Raw genomic sequence first — 16,774 nt, forward strand, 5'->3', positions numbered from 1 at the left:
TCGACTGCTGGCAACCGAGTGGGCAAATATCACCACCGAGAGGGGCCAGATTTGTGCATGGGGGCCGCCAGCCGCTGACTATCATCTCCCCCATCACTCGCAAGTATTGGGGTATTGTTTGGTCCACATGTTCTCTCTTCTCCTCCCGCCTTCGCACAATTCATGTCCACGGCTTTGCTTTTTCAAGACTCGATCGTTTAAGCTGTGTGCAAAAACCTGGTTGCCTTTCCGGGGACATTGGGCAAGGTGAAAGATCCGTCAAGAGGGGATAGATCTGTTGACAGCTCGGACGCATAATCTTGCGGTAATCTGGCCTTGGGGTATTTCAATGAGGATCAAATGTCTGGAAAACGCATTCGCACAGCCAAAGCCTGTCCCGGGAATCATCTTGGAAATGATAATCATTCATGCATTGCAGGGGGGTTGGACTAGATGAACCTTTGGGATCCCGAGCCTGAGAGGGGCAGAGATGGTTACGCCGTGATAATGTCTCCATGGCTTTCGCCCAGGACCAGACTATTCCAGGAGTCTTGCTTGGAGCTGGGCTGTGGAGACTGGCTCATAGCTGCCGGGTAGCTCTGTGGGGAAAGTTTGAGGCTTGGCACGGCAGAGTGAAGAGCGGGTCCATGTCCGGACATGGCAGAGACTGAGAATGCCTGGTTTTTTTTGGGGGGGGGGAGAGGAGTGGAGACGGAATGGAGAAAGAGAGATAGAGAAACAGATTACCAATGGAAGCACAGGGTAAGGAGGTAATTAACAGCAGCAACTCACAATTACACAGAATAATAAGCTTAATACGGGACGTGGGTGACTCTGTGGGTGACCACAGAGCCTAGGGCTTGCCAATCAGAAGGTCGGGGGCGTAGCTGTCAACTTTCGGATTTCAAAATAAGGGATCAGCAGCCTCACCTATGACAGTCACGTGGCAGTGGTGGGCGGAGCCAGAAGCAAAAGTGGGCGGAGCCGATGGGAAAAGATGCCGAGGCTCCACTCTGGGCGCAGCAGACCATGGCCACCAGGACCAGAGCGGAGAAGACGGCGAAGATCCTGCCTCGTCCCAAGCCCCACATCCCTCCACTCCGGGCTCGCTTCCTGCCGCCGCAGCCGCGTGCAGTTCCGGCTGCCCGAGAGCCGCCGAGGAAGAGGCGGAGGCGACAGTCCCCTCGCCTGCCACTCTCTCTCTCTCTCCTCCGACGCTCCCCCCACCCACCCCTCCCGCCCAGCGCAGGAGGCTGAGGCGAAGCTCCTGAGGAGAGCGAGCGAGCGAGAGGCAGCTGAGGAGAACTGCTCCCCCAGCACCCCCACCCCGCACCGCCCAGTCCTCTCCCCCCCTCCCCACACGCCTCGCCCAGGGAGGGAGCGCCGCGGCTCGGACTTGGCGCTCAGGGCACTGGCGAGCTGCGGGCGCCGAGCTTGGATGGGCACCACCGCCGCCTTCTCCCGCGAGGAGACTCTGCTCGGCTCCTCTGGGTGCCGTCCATGCCACGCAGGCACCCACAGAGAGCCCTTGTGGCCGGGCGCCTCGGGCCACGCTGAGGCCACCTCGGTAGGAACCACCACCACCAGCAGCCGCCGCCTACCCACCCTCCTCCGCTTAGTGCTGCCTGCACTGAGGCGGCGGCGGCTGGCGACAGCGCCAATGCCAATGCCGGGCGCGCATTCAAGCACGAGCCGGGTGGAGCCTCGCGCCAAAGCAGGCGTGGGACAGGCGGTGGCAGCCACTGGTGCAGCTTCTCCTGAGAGGCGCAAATGGCAGCGCGGGGCCAGGGCCAGCTAGAGGGGCGGGCAGCGTGTTGCTCGGCAGGCCTGCAAGGCGCACGGCCGGAGGGGAGGAGTTTCTTGGGGCGCTGCCCCAAAGCACCCCATCCACTTTCATTCTCACACAACCCGGGAATATACGGGTTTTTAAGTCATCCGGGACTGCAGCGGGAAACGCAATTAAAAACGGGAGAATCCCGGCAGATACGGGATACTTGACACCACTGGTTGGCGGTTCGAATCTCCGCGACAGGGTGAGCTCCCATTGCTCGGTCCCAGCTCCTGCCCACCTAGCAGTTCGAAAGCACGTCAAAGTGCAAGTAGATAAATAGGTACCACTCCAGTGGGAAGGTAAACGGCATTTCTGTGCGCTGTACCTGGGACGGACCGCCCCCCTGCCCCGCCCGTTTCCATGATATTCTAATTTTTCGAGTTTCACCTGTATAAAGGGCCCCATTACCTTCAGTAGCTTTGGGCCTCCTCAAAGCCATATCCGGCCCTGTGGGTGGCCATCCATCAGGGACACTTTAGGTGCGATTCCTGCATTGCAGGAATGACTGCCAGGGTCCCCTCTAATTCTACACTTCTACTGTTGTAACCTGGGAACATATAATCTCACCTTTGCTTTATTCTGTATGCTTATGTGTTAAGACTGTACCTTGTAAGGAATGCTTCTTACAAAGAGTTTGTGGGTTATATATGAACTAAGCAGAAATATCTAGCTAGGCAGATTGACCGCAGAAGATATAAATTATGTCATGGGTCCTATGTCCCCAAGTGAGTCAGGATGTTGGGAGAAACAGGATGTCTGCAGAATGTTCTGGGTGTCTGAGATACATATAGTGTTTTACCAAATGACATAATGAGATCTATATGCTTACCAAGCTGAAAGAATGACCCAACGAAAGGAGAGTTCACAGGGGCAGAAGGTTGTTACAAGAAAGCAGAAGTGAATCTCCTTGTCTCAGCTAACTAGGGTGAAGTTCAGAGAGTCTTCTGGGGACAAGAGGGTTGGATTTCTGGGTTTCTGTCATACACTCATTGGCTTGATGCTTAATGCAAGGCATGAATATGTAACGTTTGAAGGATCTATAAAAAACCTTTGGATACCTGTGATTGATGTCCAGTCTTTTGGAGCTAACTCCCTGGACCTATTGCTCAGCAATAAAACGCTTACTCTTGATTTCTCCTAAATCCAGTGTTTGGCATTTATTTTAAGAACTAAGGTTCCCGGAACGATATAATACTACGACTCTACAATCGCTCCAAGAGTTGGGCCCACAATCTTCTCCTTTTGCCCCGTTCCCCCTGCGGCGCTTCCTTCCTTCCTCACCTGTGGAATGGGCGCCGGGTGCCCGTAATGAGAGGAGATCCCCGGTTCCATTTTGATGGGGCGCATTTCTTCCATGGCAGTTGTGGTGGTTGTCGTGCTGGTGCAGGGGGCAGAACTGAGGGACGAGGGAAGGCTGTCGCTACTGGCAGACCCTGGGCATGGCAGAAGAGAAGGGAGAAGACAGCAATGCATCAAACTAGGTCTGTCTTGAGACTGTGCCAGATTTTGTTGCGGTCAGTCTTTTCATTGGGGGGTGGCCTTCCCTTTTTTTTTTTTCAAGGATAACAAACTGGGCACGTGGTGGGTCTCCCTTGGGCTTTTAGCATCGCAGCTCAAGTCCTCTGGAATCAGCTGAAATTACATAAATTGCAATGTCTTGAAGTTCAGGGGCCTCGGAAAGATGTTTCCATAGAATCGTAGATTTGGAAGGGACCTCAAAGGGCATCCAACCCAACCCTCTGTAAGTCAGGAATCTCAGCTAAAACATCCATGGCAGGTGACCATCGAACCTCTGCTTAAAAAACTCCGAGGAAGGAAAGTCCACAACCTCCTGAGGGAGATCGTTCCATTGTCGAACTTTAGGAATTAACAGTTCGAACTGTTTTCGTTTAAGAAGGCTTTCCCTGAGACAAGGCTCCATCATTTATGGAATATGAATTGTGTGGCGCAACGGCTCTTGCTGTTAACCAGAAGGTTGGTGGTTCGAATTTTCTGTTTTACAATTTAGAATACTCATTTAAACCTCCTAAAAATATCAATGACTTCCCTTCTTCTCTTTCCATGGTTCATTTTCCATCCCATACATCCCTGCATATTTTACATAAACCATTCAGTATTCCGTTATTACATCCACCGAAACTTATTTACACGGTTGAATTTATCTAAATGTTGCCAACCTTTTTGAAGTGTACACAATTTCCCCCCATATATTCAATAAACATTTTCCAGTCTTCTCTAACCGTATTTTCTTCTTGTTGACGTTTAGAAGACACCTGAAGGCAGCCCTGTTTAGGGAAGTTTTTAATGACTGGTGTTTTAATGTATTTTTAATCTTTGGTTGGAAGCCGCCCAGTGTGGCTGCGTTAATTTCATTGTACACAGGTTGTACATTGACAATAAAATATTATTATTATTATTATTATTATTATTATTATTATTATTATTTGGGTGGGATATAAACAATAAACTATTATTATTATTATTATTATTATTATTATTATTATTATTATTAGTTGAGTCGGCAAGTTGCGCATATTCCATCAGCTTAAATTGCCATTCTTCTTAAAGTTGGGACTAAAATTCTATGGTTCTGTGATCTGTACAAATCGTTTCATTGCTTCTGACCTGGGCTGTGAAGCGGTACAGTATATACATTTTGTGAAACAAGCAGTTCTGCGTTCTCACCTGTTGGCGCCTTGGATTTGTTTAAATTCTTCGGTTTCCGCTTCCTGGTCTGGATCCCTTCCTTCCGCATTGCTAAAGGCCTCGGGACCTAAGGAGACACCAACCTTTTAGGGCATGCACAAAGATCCAGGAACATTAACCCTTCCCAATATTACAACAGTCCATGGCTAACGGGAGCTGGACTGCAAGTCCAGGAACAGGGGTGTCCTTAGCCCCTTGGATGCTGGGGGCGGGAAGCCAAGAGGCACCCCTGGGGGCGGGGCATTGCGGTGCATGCGTGCGTGCCAGACGGCAGCTTTGGGAGTCTCCTGAAGCTGCCACCCGGCGGCGGCACTCCTTCATGCCGCGGCTGCTCGTGCCTGCGCGAGCAGCTGCTGCACGAAGGGGTGCCGGGCGCCGGATTCGGGAGTCTCTGCAGGCTGCAACGACTCCTGAATCCGCCGCCCGGGCTCCCTTGGTGGAGCGCAAGTCGGGGCAGGGAGAGGGACGGGCCAGCGAGGAGGGGTGCCCCGGCTCCACAAGCCAGCCAGCAGCGGAGCTCGGCATAGAGGCAAGGGGCGGGCTAGCGAGGAGGGGGTGGTAGCCCACCTCGCTGGCCCACCCCTTGCCTCCATGCCGAGCTCTGCCGCTGGAAGGGGGGAATATTTTTGGCGCTGCCGGGGCGGAGCCGCAGGGGCGGCCAGCGAGGGGGGGGGGTTCTGACAAAAATAGCCTACAAATTAAAATAAAAAATAAAAAATAAAAAAAGCCCAGGGGCGGGGCCGCCGCCCGAAGTGTCACCCCCAGCAGGGTCACTGCCCGGGGCCCCCCGCCCCCCCTTGCTACGCCCCTGTCCAGGAACTGAGGCAGAACTGTTTCATCTCACTGCAAGGAAGACAATCTAAGAGCATCTGAACATAAGAAGTGCCCGCAGGATCTGGCCAAGGACTCATCTAGTCCAGCATGCTTTCCCCACAGGGGCAAACCAGATGCCTGTGGGAAACCCACAAGCAGGATTCGAACACAAGACCCTTTTCTCCTCCTGTAGTTTCCAGGCAACTGGTATTCAGAAGCATTGCTGCCTCAAACTGTGGAGGGCAGGGCATGGTCACCTTGTCTAGTAGCCATCAACAGCCCTCTCCTCTGTGAATTTTGTCAAATCCTCTTTCAAAGCCAGGTTGGTGACCATCGCTGCCTTCTGTGGCAGGGAGTTCCACAGTTTTAACTATACACTAATTGAATAAGTGTTTTCTTTTCATTTTACGGCTGAACAAAATCAAATAGTTCCACAACACATGTCACGCCACAGAGAAAAGCTAAGCATGGGCAGTAGTTCCATGGAGCCATGCATATTACGTATTCCATGTTCCAGAGAGACTGCAAGAGGTATGTTCTTCTTTGGAAAGGTGAGGAAATAAATGGAAGGACTGAACAAAATAAAATAGTTCCCCAACGCGCAGGAAAAGCCAAGCAGGGAGAGCGCTTTCGTACACTACATATTCCATGCTCCAGAGAGACTGCAAAATGAATGCTCCGCTTTGGCACATTGCTCTTACCCCGTGGAGCTTCATGTATAAACCGCAGGCGTTACAGACCGGCTCGCCTTCTGCATTCCGGCGCCACAGCGTGGTGGTAGTGGTATGGCAATTGGCGCATGAGAGTCCGATCCGACGGGATGCCGACTGCGGGAACAAGGGTCGGAAGCGAGAACAATTGGCTGTTAACTCACCAGTGGCCTAGGGCAAACCATTCTTATTTAAGAATACCTAAAGTCTGCAGCGGCCGGGTTCCTGGCTGTGGTCACCTCTAGATCTCACACAACCCCTGTTCTAAAACAGCTGCCGGTTTGTTTCTGGGTCCAATTCAAGGTGCTCACGGTTTGGGTTCAAAGCCCGAAACCACTCGGGCCCTAAGCATCTGAGAGATCGGCTCCTTCCCTACAGATCCCCTCAGGTATTAAGATCAGCAGACGTTCCTTCACCCTCAGAAGCTCAGCCGGAGTGGCCTAGGACAGGGCCTTGTCTGCAGCAGCCCCTAAGTTGTGGAATTCCCTCCCCACAGAGGTGCCTCTGGCTTCTTCATGACACAGCTTTTGCAAATGCTGAAGATGCAACCTGGATAGCTCAGTTGGTTAGAGCATGGTGCTGATAACGCCAAGGTTGCAGGTTCGATCCCCTTACGGGACAGCTGCATATTAATGCATCGCAGGGGGTTGGACTAGATGATCCTCAGGGTCCCTTCTACTCTGACCTTTTGACATCTGAGACATGTGTTCTCAGGGCCCACCCTATTCCTGCAATCCCTTTTTAATCCTGAATTTTTAAACTGGGACCTGCTGGAGATGAGCAGGTAATAAATTCAAGAATGGTGATGATATATTTAAACCACGGTTCCCAAACTTTTCGGGCCCAACACCCTCTTGGTTCCTAAAATTCTTCCCCGGTGCCCCTTCCCTTACAAAAGGAGTTATTCAGAATGTCATTTTTCACGACCCACTAACAAGGCAATAAAACACAATGCAGTAATCCATCAATTGCATGTTCCTCCAAAATCCAATGAAAACTAGTTTTATTAATTCAACAAAACTGATGAACTTGACCCAAGGATGTTCAGGGTCTGATAGTCATTTGCATCTCCAGCAACCGCCTACTGTCTTTTCACTTACCGTATTTTCCGCTCCATAGGGCGCACCGGACCATAGGGCGCATCTCGTTTTTAGAGGAGGAAACAAGGGAAAAAAATATTTTGCTGGTTTTCCTCCTCTAAAAGCCCTGTTTTTCTGAGGATCAGCTAAAAGTTTTGCAGCTTTTCTTTGCAAAGGGAAAAGCCTTGTTTTTTTTGAGGATCAGCTAAAAGTTTTGCAGCTTTTTTTGCAAAGGGAAAAGCCCTGGTTTTTTGAGGATCGGCTAAAAGTTTTGCAGCTTTTTTTGCAAAGGGGGAAAAGCAAAGCTCCTTTTGCAAAGGGGGAAAAGCAAAAAGGAAAAGCCCCGTTTTTATGGGGTTCAACTCACATTTCTGCAGCTTCTAAAGGAAAGGGAGCCTTTTCTACAGTTTCCAGACAGATAATCTAATCAGCCAGTCACATGTCACTGGGGAAACAAACAACCTCCCTCTGCAGCACATTCAACAAAGGAGGGCGGGGCTGAAAGGGAGCCGGGGACTCTTATCTCTCTCCCAATCTCTTGCTGATCAGCTGCTGAGCGGGGTCCTTTCAACACCCCCTTTTCTCTTTGTAAAATAAAAAGCATGATCCTCTTTTGGCCCCCTTGCAATTCAGCTCCAGGGACCACCATTCGCTCCATAAGACGCACAGGTATTTCCCCTTCCTTTTTAGGAGGAAAAAGGTGCGTCTTATAGAGCGAAAAATACGGTAACTTTTTACTGACATCAAGCATCCTCCTAGGTAATCCCACCGTCTACTAGGGGGCGCTACTGCCCACTTTGGGAACCTTTGTATTAAAAATATAACAAGCAATGATGCAATATCATAAACTAGGGGATGGAAATTTCTAATTGGCCGCCAGCAACTGAGATCGCGCTTCCAGGCTGAGCTCAGAGATGGCATCCTAGGATGGCGCAGGCGTTTCCTTACCAGCCTCCTCTGGGGTTTGATCAGCGGTCGGTTAATGCCGTTTATCTTGTGGTAGAGACCGCAAGCGTTGCACAGGTAATGGCCGGTGCCGTCTCTCCTCCACAGTGGGGTGGACATCGCTCCGCAGTTGACACATTCCCGGCCTTCAGAGTAATCGTCATAAAAATCTGCAGGTAGCAAGAGGAAGGGGGAGAGGAAGAGGGAGCAAAAATTGGTCTCGCAGAATTATAGAGTTGTGGAATTGCAAGGAACCCGCTGCAACGCAGGAATCACAGCGAAAGCATAAAAAACTTTTCCTTAAAGACCTCCAAGGAGTCCACCACCTCCTGAGGGAGACCGTTCCACTGTCAAACAGCTCTTACTGTCAGAAAGCATTTTTTCTGATGTTAAGTCAGAATCTCCTGTCTTGTACAGTAGTACCTTGGTTCTCAAACTTAATCCGTTCCAGAAGTCGGTTCCAAAACCAAAGCGTTCCAAAACCAAGGCGCGCTTTCCCACAGGAAGTATTGCAAAATGCATTAATCCGTTCCAGACTTTTAAAAAACAACCCCTAAAACAGCGATTTAACATGATTTTTACTATCTAACGGTCCATAAAATGAAAGCAATAAACAATGTACTGCAGTCTCACAATCAATCAATCAATCAATCAATCAAACAGTAGCTGAACCGGGTTACGCACAGTCGCAAAAACAAAACCGAAAGAGTGCCAAAAAGAAAAACGCAAAATAAATAGCAAAAACGGCAGGCCTCAGCATAACACTCAAAACGGAAGCGTAACACTCAAAACAAAGCACAGGTTTGCAGTGTTTGGGTTCCAAGTTGTTTTGAGTACCAAAGCGTTTGAGAACCAAGGTATACCTGTAATTTGAAGCCATTGGTTTGAGTCCTACCCTCCAGAGATGGAGAAAACAAGCTTGTTCCCTCTTCCATGGGACAGCCCTTAAGATATTTGAAGATGGTGCTGGAGAAGACTGATCGCCGAAGAATGGATGCTTTTGAATTCTGGTGCTGGAGGAGACTCTTGAGAGTCCCACGGACCGCAAGAAGATCAAACTTATCCATCCTTAAAGAAATCAGCCCTGAGTGCTCACTGGAAGGACAGATCCCGAAGCTGAGGCTCCAGTACTTTGGCCACCTCATGAGAAGAGAAGACTCCTTGGAAAAGACCCTGATGCTGGGAAAGATGGAGGGCACAAGGAGAAGGGGACGACAGAGGACGAGATGGTTGGACAGTGTTCTCGAAGCGACTGGCATGAGTTTGGCCAAACTGCGGGAGGCAGTGGAGGATAGGCGTGCCTGGCGTGCTCTGGTCCATGGGGTCACGAAGAGTTGGACACGACTGAACAACAAATCCTATCTCCTCTCAGTCTCCTCTTCTCCAGGCTAAACATACCCAACTCCCTCAACCGTTCCTCATAAGGCTTGGTCTAGAAATGCATTTCCAATTCAGGCGATATGCAGAATCACAGGCAAATCCGAGTCGAGTGACTCTTCTGCCCTGAGGCCAGACAAAATACGTAAATGTATACATATTGCTCCAGGAAGGAAGATTCAAATGAATTGCAGTTTCACTTTTTGATTTAAAAATCTATAAGCCACCTTTCTGGACCAGGAACACCCAAGACAGTGACCAAAATATAGGCATGGAGAGGCGGGGACAGGACAGAATTAGGATACATATATATATTATAAAATGCAACTATAATAAAACTGTATTGATAGATTACAGGAAGGTATTCTAAAGGCTGAGTGCCACACAAGACCTGTTCCTACATTGTATGGAACGGATTTCCTGATAAGGTCATAGATGCAGGAATGCAGTTGGGTACAACATAAGGAGATAAATTTCAAAAAAGTGAAAATCCATTGAGGTTTTTTTTGTTGTTTTTTGCAAAATTGCTGAGCTTTTCTTGGAGGGTGGGGTGGGCAAAATTGTTGCAGAATCTCCCCCCAGAATGAAGTTTGCACCAATTTATTTAGGAAAATCGCCAAGGAAAAAAACCAACACTTCCAATATGGATTGCCACATGCTTTCCTCAAGCATTTTAGCCGCTTTTCAAAAAAATCCCGCCTGGGTGCCATTTTCGACGGGCAAATCCCAGGTATGTCCAGGAAATTCTAGATGTAATGCCAGCTTTATCTTAGACAGGGGTCCCCAAACTAAGGCCCAGGGGCCGGATACGGCCCAATCACCTTCTCAATCCGACCCATGAATGGTCCGGGAATAAGCGTGTTTTTACATGAGTAGAATGTGTCCTTTTATTTAAAATGCATCGCTGGGTTATTTTTGGGGCCTGCCTGGTGTTTTTACATGAGTAGAATGTGTCCTTTCATTTAAAATGCACCTCTGGGTTATTTGTGGGGCATAGGAATTCATTTATATATATTTTTCAAAATATAGTCCGGCCCCCCACAAGGTCTGAGGGACAGTGGACCGGCCCCCTGCTGAAAAAGTTTGCTGACCCCTGATCTTAGGTATCCTGGTCACAAAACTGTACAAGGACTTCTTTGTATAGAATCACCAGCACAAATTACCGGTAACTTTGCCTGCTTGCTAACGGTGCAGCCACTAGGGGGAAGCATCATCCCAATCTAGGCCAGAAGGGCAATTTTCATAGGGAATCATAGAATTGTCAAGTTGGGAGGGACCCCGAGGATCATCTAGTCCAACCGCCCAGTAATTCCCACACCAAAAGCGAGATTCATAGGTGAGGTGCGAAAAATAAGTTTGTGAGAGACTGGTGGAGGTTTAAACAAATCAAAATCTTCCTAAACATTAGGAAGAACTTCCTGACAGTGAGAGCTGTTCGGCAGTGGAATTTGCTACCAAGGAGTGTGGTGGAGTCTCCTTCTTTGGAGGTCTTTAAGCAGAGGCTTGACAGCCATCTGTCAGGAATGCTTTGGTGGTGTTTCCTGCTTGGCAGGGGGTTGGACTGGATGGCCCTTGGGGTCTCTTCCAACTCTAGGATTCTATGATTCTATGAAAATATAAAATAAAAAAATTCCTTCCAGTAGCACCTTAGAGACCAACTAAGTTTGTTCTTTGTATGAGCTTTCGTGTGCATGCACACTTCTTCAGATAGCTCATACCAAGAACAAACTTAGTTGGACACGACTGAACGACGACAACAACAATTGATGGATTGTGATCATGGTAAATTCTAAACTCAATAAATATTATATTTTAAAAAAAGAAACTGTGAGAGGGGAGACTGCTCTTCTTGTTCCCGTCCTGCTTGCCAGTTTCCCGCAGGTACAGGTATTTGGGTTACTCCAACTCCCCGCATTGCAGGAATTGCAATTACAAAACCTCTACTTAAAAACCTCTGTCTGTTCTATTTATTACAAGCGTTCCTATTTTCCAGGGACAGCCCCAGATTTACAGAAACTGTCCCGATTTCTGATTTGATCACAGAATGTCCCGCTTTTCCTTAGGACTTCCCTATTTTCATTGGAGAAATGTTGGGAGGGTAGGCAGGTATGTGACCCCTGAGCCATGGAGATCTTTAGAAGACATCTAAAGGCAGCCCAATAAAGGAAGGGGCTTTTAAAAATGTTTTATTATGTTTTTATATATGTGGGAAGCTGCCCAGAGCAGCTTGGGTGCAGTGCCTGATTTACATATAAGCTAATAATAATAATAATAATAATTATTATTATTATTATTATTATTTATTTATACCCCGCCCATCTGGCCAGGTCTCCCCAGCCACTCTGGGCGGCCTCCAACAAATACCAAAATACAATACAACAAATTAAAAACTTCCCTAAACAGGGCTGCCTTCAGGTATTTTCTAAATGACAGGTAGTTGTTTATCTCTCTGACCCCTGAACAGGCTATAGCTTAGGGTCACACTCTCTTGGGGGCCACCCCAAGAAAAATTAAAGGAAAAAACACTGGATGTACATTTCCAAAATATAATATAAAAATAAAATAAAATAAAACCTACACACAGCAACAGTGTTTTGTGTTGTGTAGGCTCCTATGATGTAAGTCATGGGCCCCGCCTGCTAGCCTGCTCCGTAAAATATCACTGGTTTGCTCCTTTCTATATATAGGGTGCCTACATTCTGCATGGACTGGTTGTGCGGCCACATGTGCAAATGGCTTGAGATACCTATTAGGTCCATAAATTACCATGTAGCATATCCATAGCTGTCAACTTTCCCCCTTTTTTGCGGGAAATTCCAAAAATTCCAGCACCGTTTCCCATTGCAAAAAAAGGGAAAGTTGACAGCTATGGCCGTTTCCCAATGCAAAAAAAAAAGAAGGTTGACAGCTCTGCATATATCCAACACAAAAAAACAGTGACAATTTGTTGTTGACAAAGGACAGCTGGACATACAAAGGGCCCCATTACCTTCTGTAGCTTAGGGCCTCATCAAACCTAAATACGGCCCTGGGTGGGTGGGTTTATAAATAGCACAGTAATGATAATGATAGAATAGGACGTGTTGAAAAACACTTTAAAAAAGAAACCAGAGGCCTTTTTGCTGGGCATCCTAGGCCAAGATATTTCTAAATGTGATAGAAATTCGTTCATGTATGCCACAACAGCAGCTAGAAGAATTACCAACCATTGAAGAATGGCTGATGAAAATGATGGAGTATATGGAGCTCGCTGAGATGACCGGGAAACTTCGTGATCAGAGGGGCAACGCAGTGGAAGAAGATTGGAAGAAATTTAAATTGTATTTTAAAAAATTATTGTATGATTGACAATTAGATATAACTAGGAGAAAAGCTAAGCTGTAGAAGTAAAGTAAGGATAAGTGGTTAAGAAAGATGATTATAAGTTAAGAAAAATAGATAAGATTAGATACTTAGATAAGTTTTGTTATAAAATATGATTTGATAAGATGTTTAGAAGTAACTAAAGAGGATAGACAAGGAACGCAGGAAGAGGAGACAGGAGGAAGTCCATTACAATGCGAGGAAGAAATATTAGGAATAAGATATATATGTATGTTATTGTGTTAGTTTTTGTTAGTTTTTATGTAATTGTAGGTATGTGTATTTTTTTGTACTTTTTGTGTTAAAAATGTTCAATAAATATTATTATTTTTTTAAAAAAAAGATAATGATAGAATAGGATGTCCCTATTTTCATCAGATAAATGTTGGAGGGTAGGGGAAGGGTCTCTGTGGAGGGGGGCCCCTGCCATCTGATATGCCCTGGATTTATATCCGGCCCAGGATTTATAACCATGCGGTAACAGAGGGCTGTTTGTGCTGCACACTGCAGTTCTTAGGCAGAGTATACACAACGTCCAAGCCCAAGCTGATAAGCAGCACATGCCTTCTTTTCTTTGGAAGACATTCAGCCTCAGTCCTGTGCCAGACAGAAGCTGGAATCACTTGCAAACGGGGGGTGGGAAGCTGGCCGTGGAGCGGAACGGTTTAAAAATAACAGCTGCAAGCCTTGAAGGCCGCAACGCATCAAATCCGGCCCTGCTGAGCGTGCTGTTGGAACGGACTCGCTCTCCTTTCCAAGATGGCGCAAAGCAGAAGTTGAGGTCCGCCAAACCAAACGTTCGCCCAGCCCCAGGCAAAAGCCAGCCAGACCCATCTTGCGCAGGATCCTGCTTCCACAGCAACCACCCAGATGTCTCTGAGAAGCAGGACCTGTGAGCACAAGAGCGCTCGTATGTCCAGACGTAAACAGAAGACATGCAGTATAATATGGGCATGGAGTCACAAACGAATAAGAGACAAATGTTCCATGAACAGGAATGGTAGGGGTGGTAAGTCACTGTTGGAGATCACTGAAATGGAGGCCTTTCCACACTCAATACCCTACAAACGTGAGATGATGGGTGCTCCAAATGTCACAATAGGGCGCTCCAAGCACAGCAGCAGACAGTACAGCTCTTCCAGGATAATGAACCATTTCTATGATAAATTTTCATCAGAAAATTAATAGTCACCAAAGGTACATCAAATGGCCATGGATTGTTGTTGTTGTTCAGTCGTGTCCAACTCTTTGTGACCCCATGGAAGAGAACACACTAGGCACCCCTATCCTCCACTGCCTCTCGCAGTTTGGCCAAACTCATGCCAGTCGCTTCGAGAACACTGTCCAACCATCTCATCCTCTGTCGTCCCCTTCTCCTTGTGCCCTCCATCTTTCCCAACATCGGGGTCTTTTCCAGGGAGTCTTCTCTTCTCACGAGGTGGCCAAAGTACTGGAGCCTCAACTTCAGGATCTGCCCTTCCAGTGAGCACTCAGGGCTGGTTTCTTTAAGGATGGATAAGTTTGATCTTTTTGCAGTCCATGGGACTCTCAAGAGTCTCCTCCATGGATTAGCAATCACTAAAAAGCCTTGCCGAGAAAGGTACATATAGTTAAAGCTATGGTTTTCCCATAGTAATGTATGGAAGTGAGAGCTGGACCATAAAAAAGACTGGTCGCGGAAGAATTGATGCTTTTGAATTATGGTGCTGGAAGAGATTCTTGAGAGTCCCGTGGACTGCAGAAAGATCAAACTTATCCATCCATAAAGAAATCAGCCCTGAGTGCTCACTGGAAGGACAGATCCTGAAGCTGAGGCTCCAAGACTTTGGCCACCTCATGAGAAGAGAAGACTCCCTAGAAAAGACCCTGATGTTGGGAAAGATGGAGGGCACAAGGAGAAGGGGACGACAGAGGACGAGATGGTTGGACAGTGTTCTCGAAGCGACTGGCATGAGTTTGGCCAAACTGCGGGAGGCAGTGGAGGATAGGGGTGTCTGGCGTGCTCTGGTCCATGGGGTCACGATGAGTCGGACACGACTGAACGACTGAACAACAAAAAAGTGTAGCACACTTTTTAGTGATAGTTGATCCATGGCGATGTACTGTCTGCTGTTCAGAGTGTTCTGTTTTGCAACGTGGGATTTTCTTTGGTGTATATGTCCAGACATAGCTGGGATTCGCCTGTCCAAAATAGCATCCGGGCATCAATCGCATATATTGGCACCTTAAATACTAACAAAATTTGTTCTTGGCATGAGCTTTCATGTGCATGCACAGTTCTTCAGATACACCCGAAAGCTCATACCACGAACAAACTTAGTTGGTCTTTAAGGTGCTACTGGAAGGAATTTTTTTATTCTGCATTTTTAAACTGCATTTTTATAGTGCTTTTTTTCTATAGCGTTTTTTCATATCAGTGCAGATCCAGCCACAGTGCCAAACCCCTTACCTGCTTCTTGCTATTTGCAGAGGCCATTGGACTCCGAAGCCTGTTCTCTGTGCCAAGAGCAGCAGGCAAAGGCGTCTCAATTTATGGCTTTCGGCTTCTGGCACCGGATCTAAATCCTGTCATTATGAGGCCTCTTGACACCGATTCTTTCCCGTGGGTGTCCCAACAACTTGGAAAGGAAATGCTTATTCAAGGCAGCAAAAGGTCTGGACAGTTCCTGCCCAGCAGCAGAACAATAGCTACAGCAGGCGATCACATTCCATTCAGAAAAGATTTATGTTGCTCTCGGAGCTTTATTATTATTATTATTATTATTTTAAAAAAACCTCTTTCTGTCACAGACATATTTCAGGGAATATTTGCTCTCCCTCCGAACGGGAGAGTCAAGAACTTAACACTAAGTTCGTGGACATCCACGAATGCTGGAAAATTCAGGATGGTTAAAAGGAAGTTCTTCTTCACACAGCACATAGTTAAATTTTGTCTCACAATTTTTTTACACACATCACTTGGGAAGACATGAGGTGGCCAAAGTACTGGAGCCTCAACTTCAGGATCTGCCCTTCCAGTGAGCACTCAGGGCTGATTTCTTTAAGAATGGGTAAGACAGGCGAACTAATACCAGTGTACTTGGAAGAAGCAAAGATCACCAGTGTCGAAGCAATGATTCTTCAACATCAACCTCGTTGGACTGGTCATGTTGTGCGGATGCCTGATGATCGTCTTCCAAAGCAACTACTCTATTCCGAACTTAAAAATGGGAAGCGTAATGCTGGTGGTCAACAAAAGAGGTTTAAAGACTGTCTCAAGGCAAATCTAAAAAAATGTAGTATAAACACCAACTGGGAAACACTGGACTGCGAGCTTCACCAAAGGTGTCATGGGCTTTGAAGACACTCGAACTCAGGACTCAAGAGAGAAACGTGCTAAGAGGAAGGCACGCTCGGCAAATCCACACCATGATTAACTCCTGCCCGGAAACCTATGTCCCTCACTGTGGAAGGACATGTGGATCCACTATTAAGACCGTGGAAGGCAATCTTACTCGGCTACAAATGATTGCCAAAGAAGAAACTGTGGAACTCCTTCCCACAGGAGGCAGTGATGGCCACAAACACAGATGGATTTAAATGGACTTGATGGCTACTAGCCAGGAGGGCTATTCAAAGCAGACACCGGAAGGACACAGCGAAGGCACCTGCTAAAAAATTCTTGCTTAGACAAACCTACCCAGAGGTTTAGAAAGTTGATGCAGGTTTAAATAAATAAATAAATAAATAAATAAATAAATAAATAATTTTATCTATACCCCACCCATCTGGCTGAGTTTCCCTAGCCACTCTGGGCGGCTTACAGCATATATAAAACATAGTTTTAATTTGTTTTTAGCCTTTTTTTAAAAAAAAAAACAAAAACCTTTTTTGAAGTTGTCAAAATTATTGTCGTGAATTTTTCTTACGTATGATTTTTACCGTTTTATCTTTTTTTCATAAACAGCTTTGTGGTTTGTTTGTTTGGGGTT

The 16,774-nt window shown here is 47.0% G+C and overlaps 1 protein-coding gene across 1 annotated transcript in view; it reads right to left on the minus strand.

The window, feature by feature from the left end:
- Positions 1–453: 453 nt before the first annotated feature.
- The window catches only part of GATA4 (GATA binding protein 4), a 49,476-nt gene continuing 33,155 nt past the window's right edge, over positions 454–16,774 (minus strand). Inside the window, exons 4-8 of the mRNA XM_033145482.1 lie at positions 8,067–8,233; positions 6,031–6,156; positions 4,496–4,583; positions 3,092–3,243; positions 454–656 (exon numbers count right to left, since the gene is read on the minus strand). Coding sequence (XP_033001373.1) covers positions 474–656; positions 3,092–3,243; positions 4,496–4,583; positions 6,031–6,156; positions 8,067–8,233 — 716 coding nt within the window. The 3' untranslated portion in view covers positions 454–473. The remainder of the gene's footprint in view (positions 657–3,091; positions 3,244–4,495; positions 4,584–6,030; positions 6,157–8,066; positions 8,234–16,774) is intronic.

Source organism: Lacerta agilis, chromosome 3 (genome assembly GCF_009819535.1).
Source record: "Lacerta agilis isolate rLacAgi1 chromosome 3, rLacAgi1.pri, whole genome shotgun sequence".
NCBI lineage: Eukaryota > Metazoa > Chordata > Lepidosauria > Squamata > Lacertidae > Lacerta > Lacerta agilis.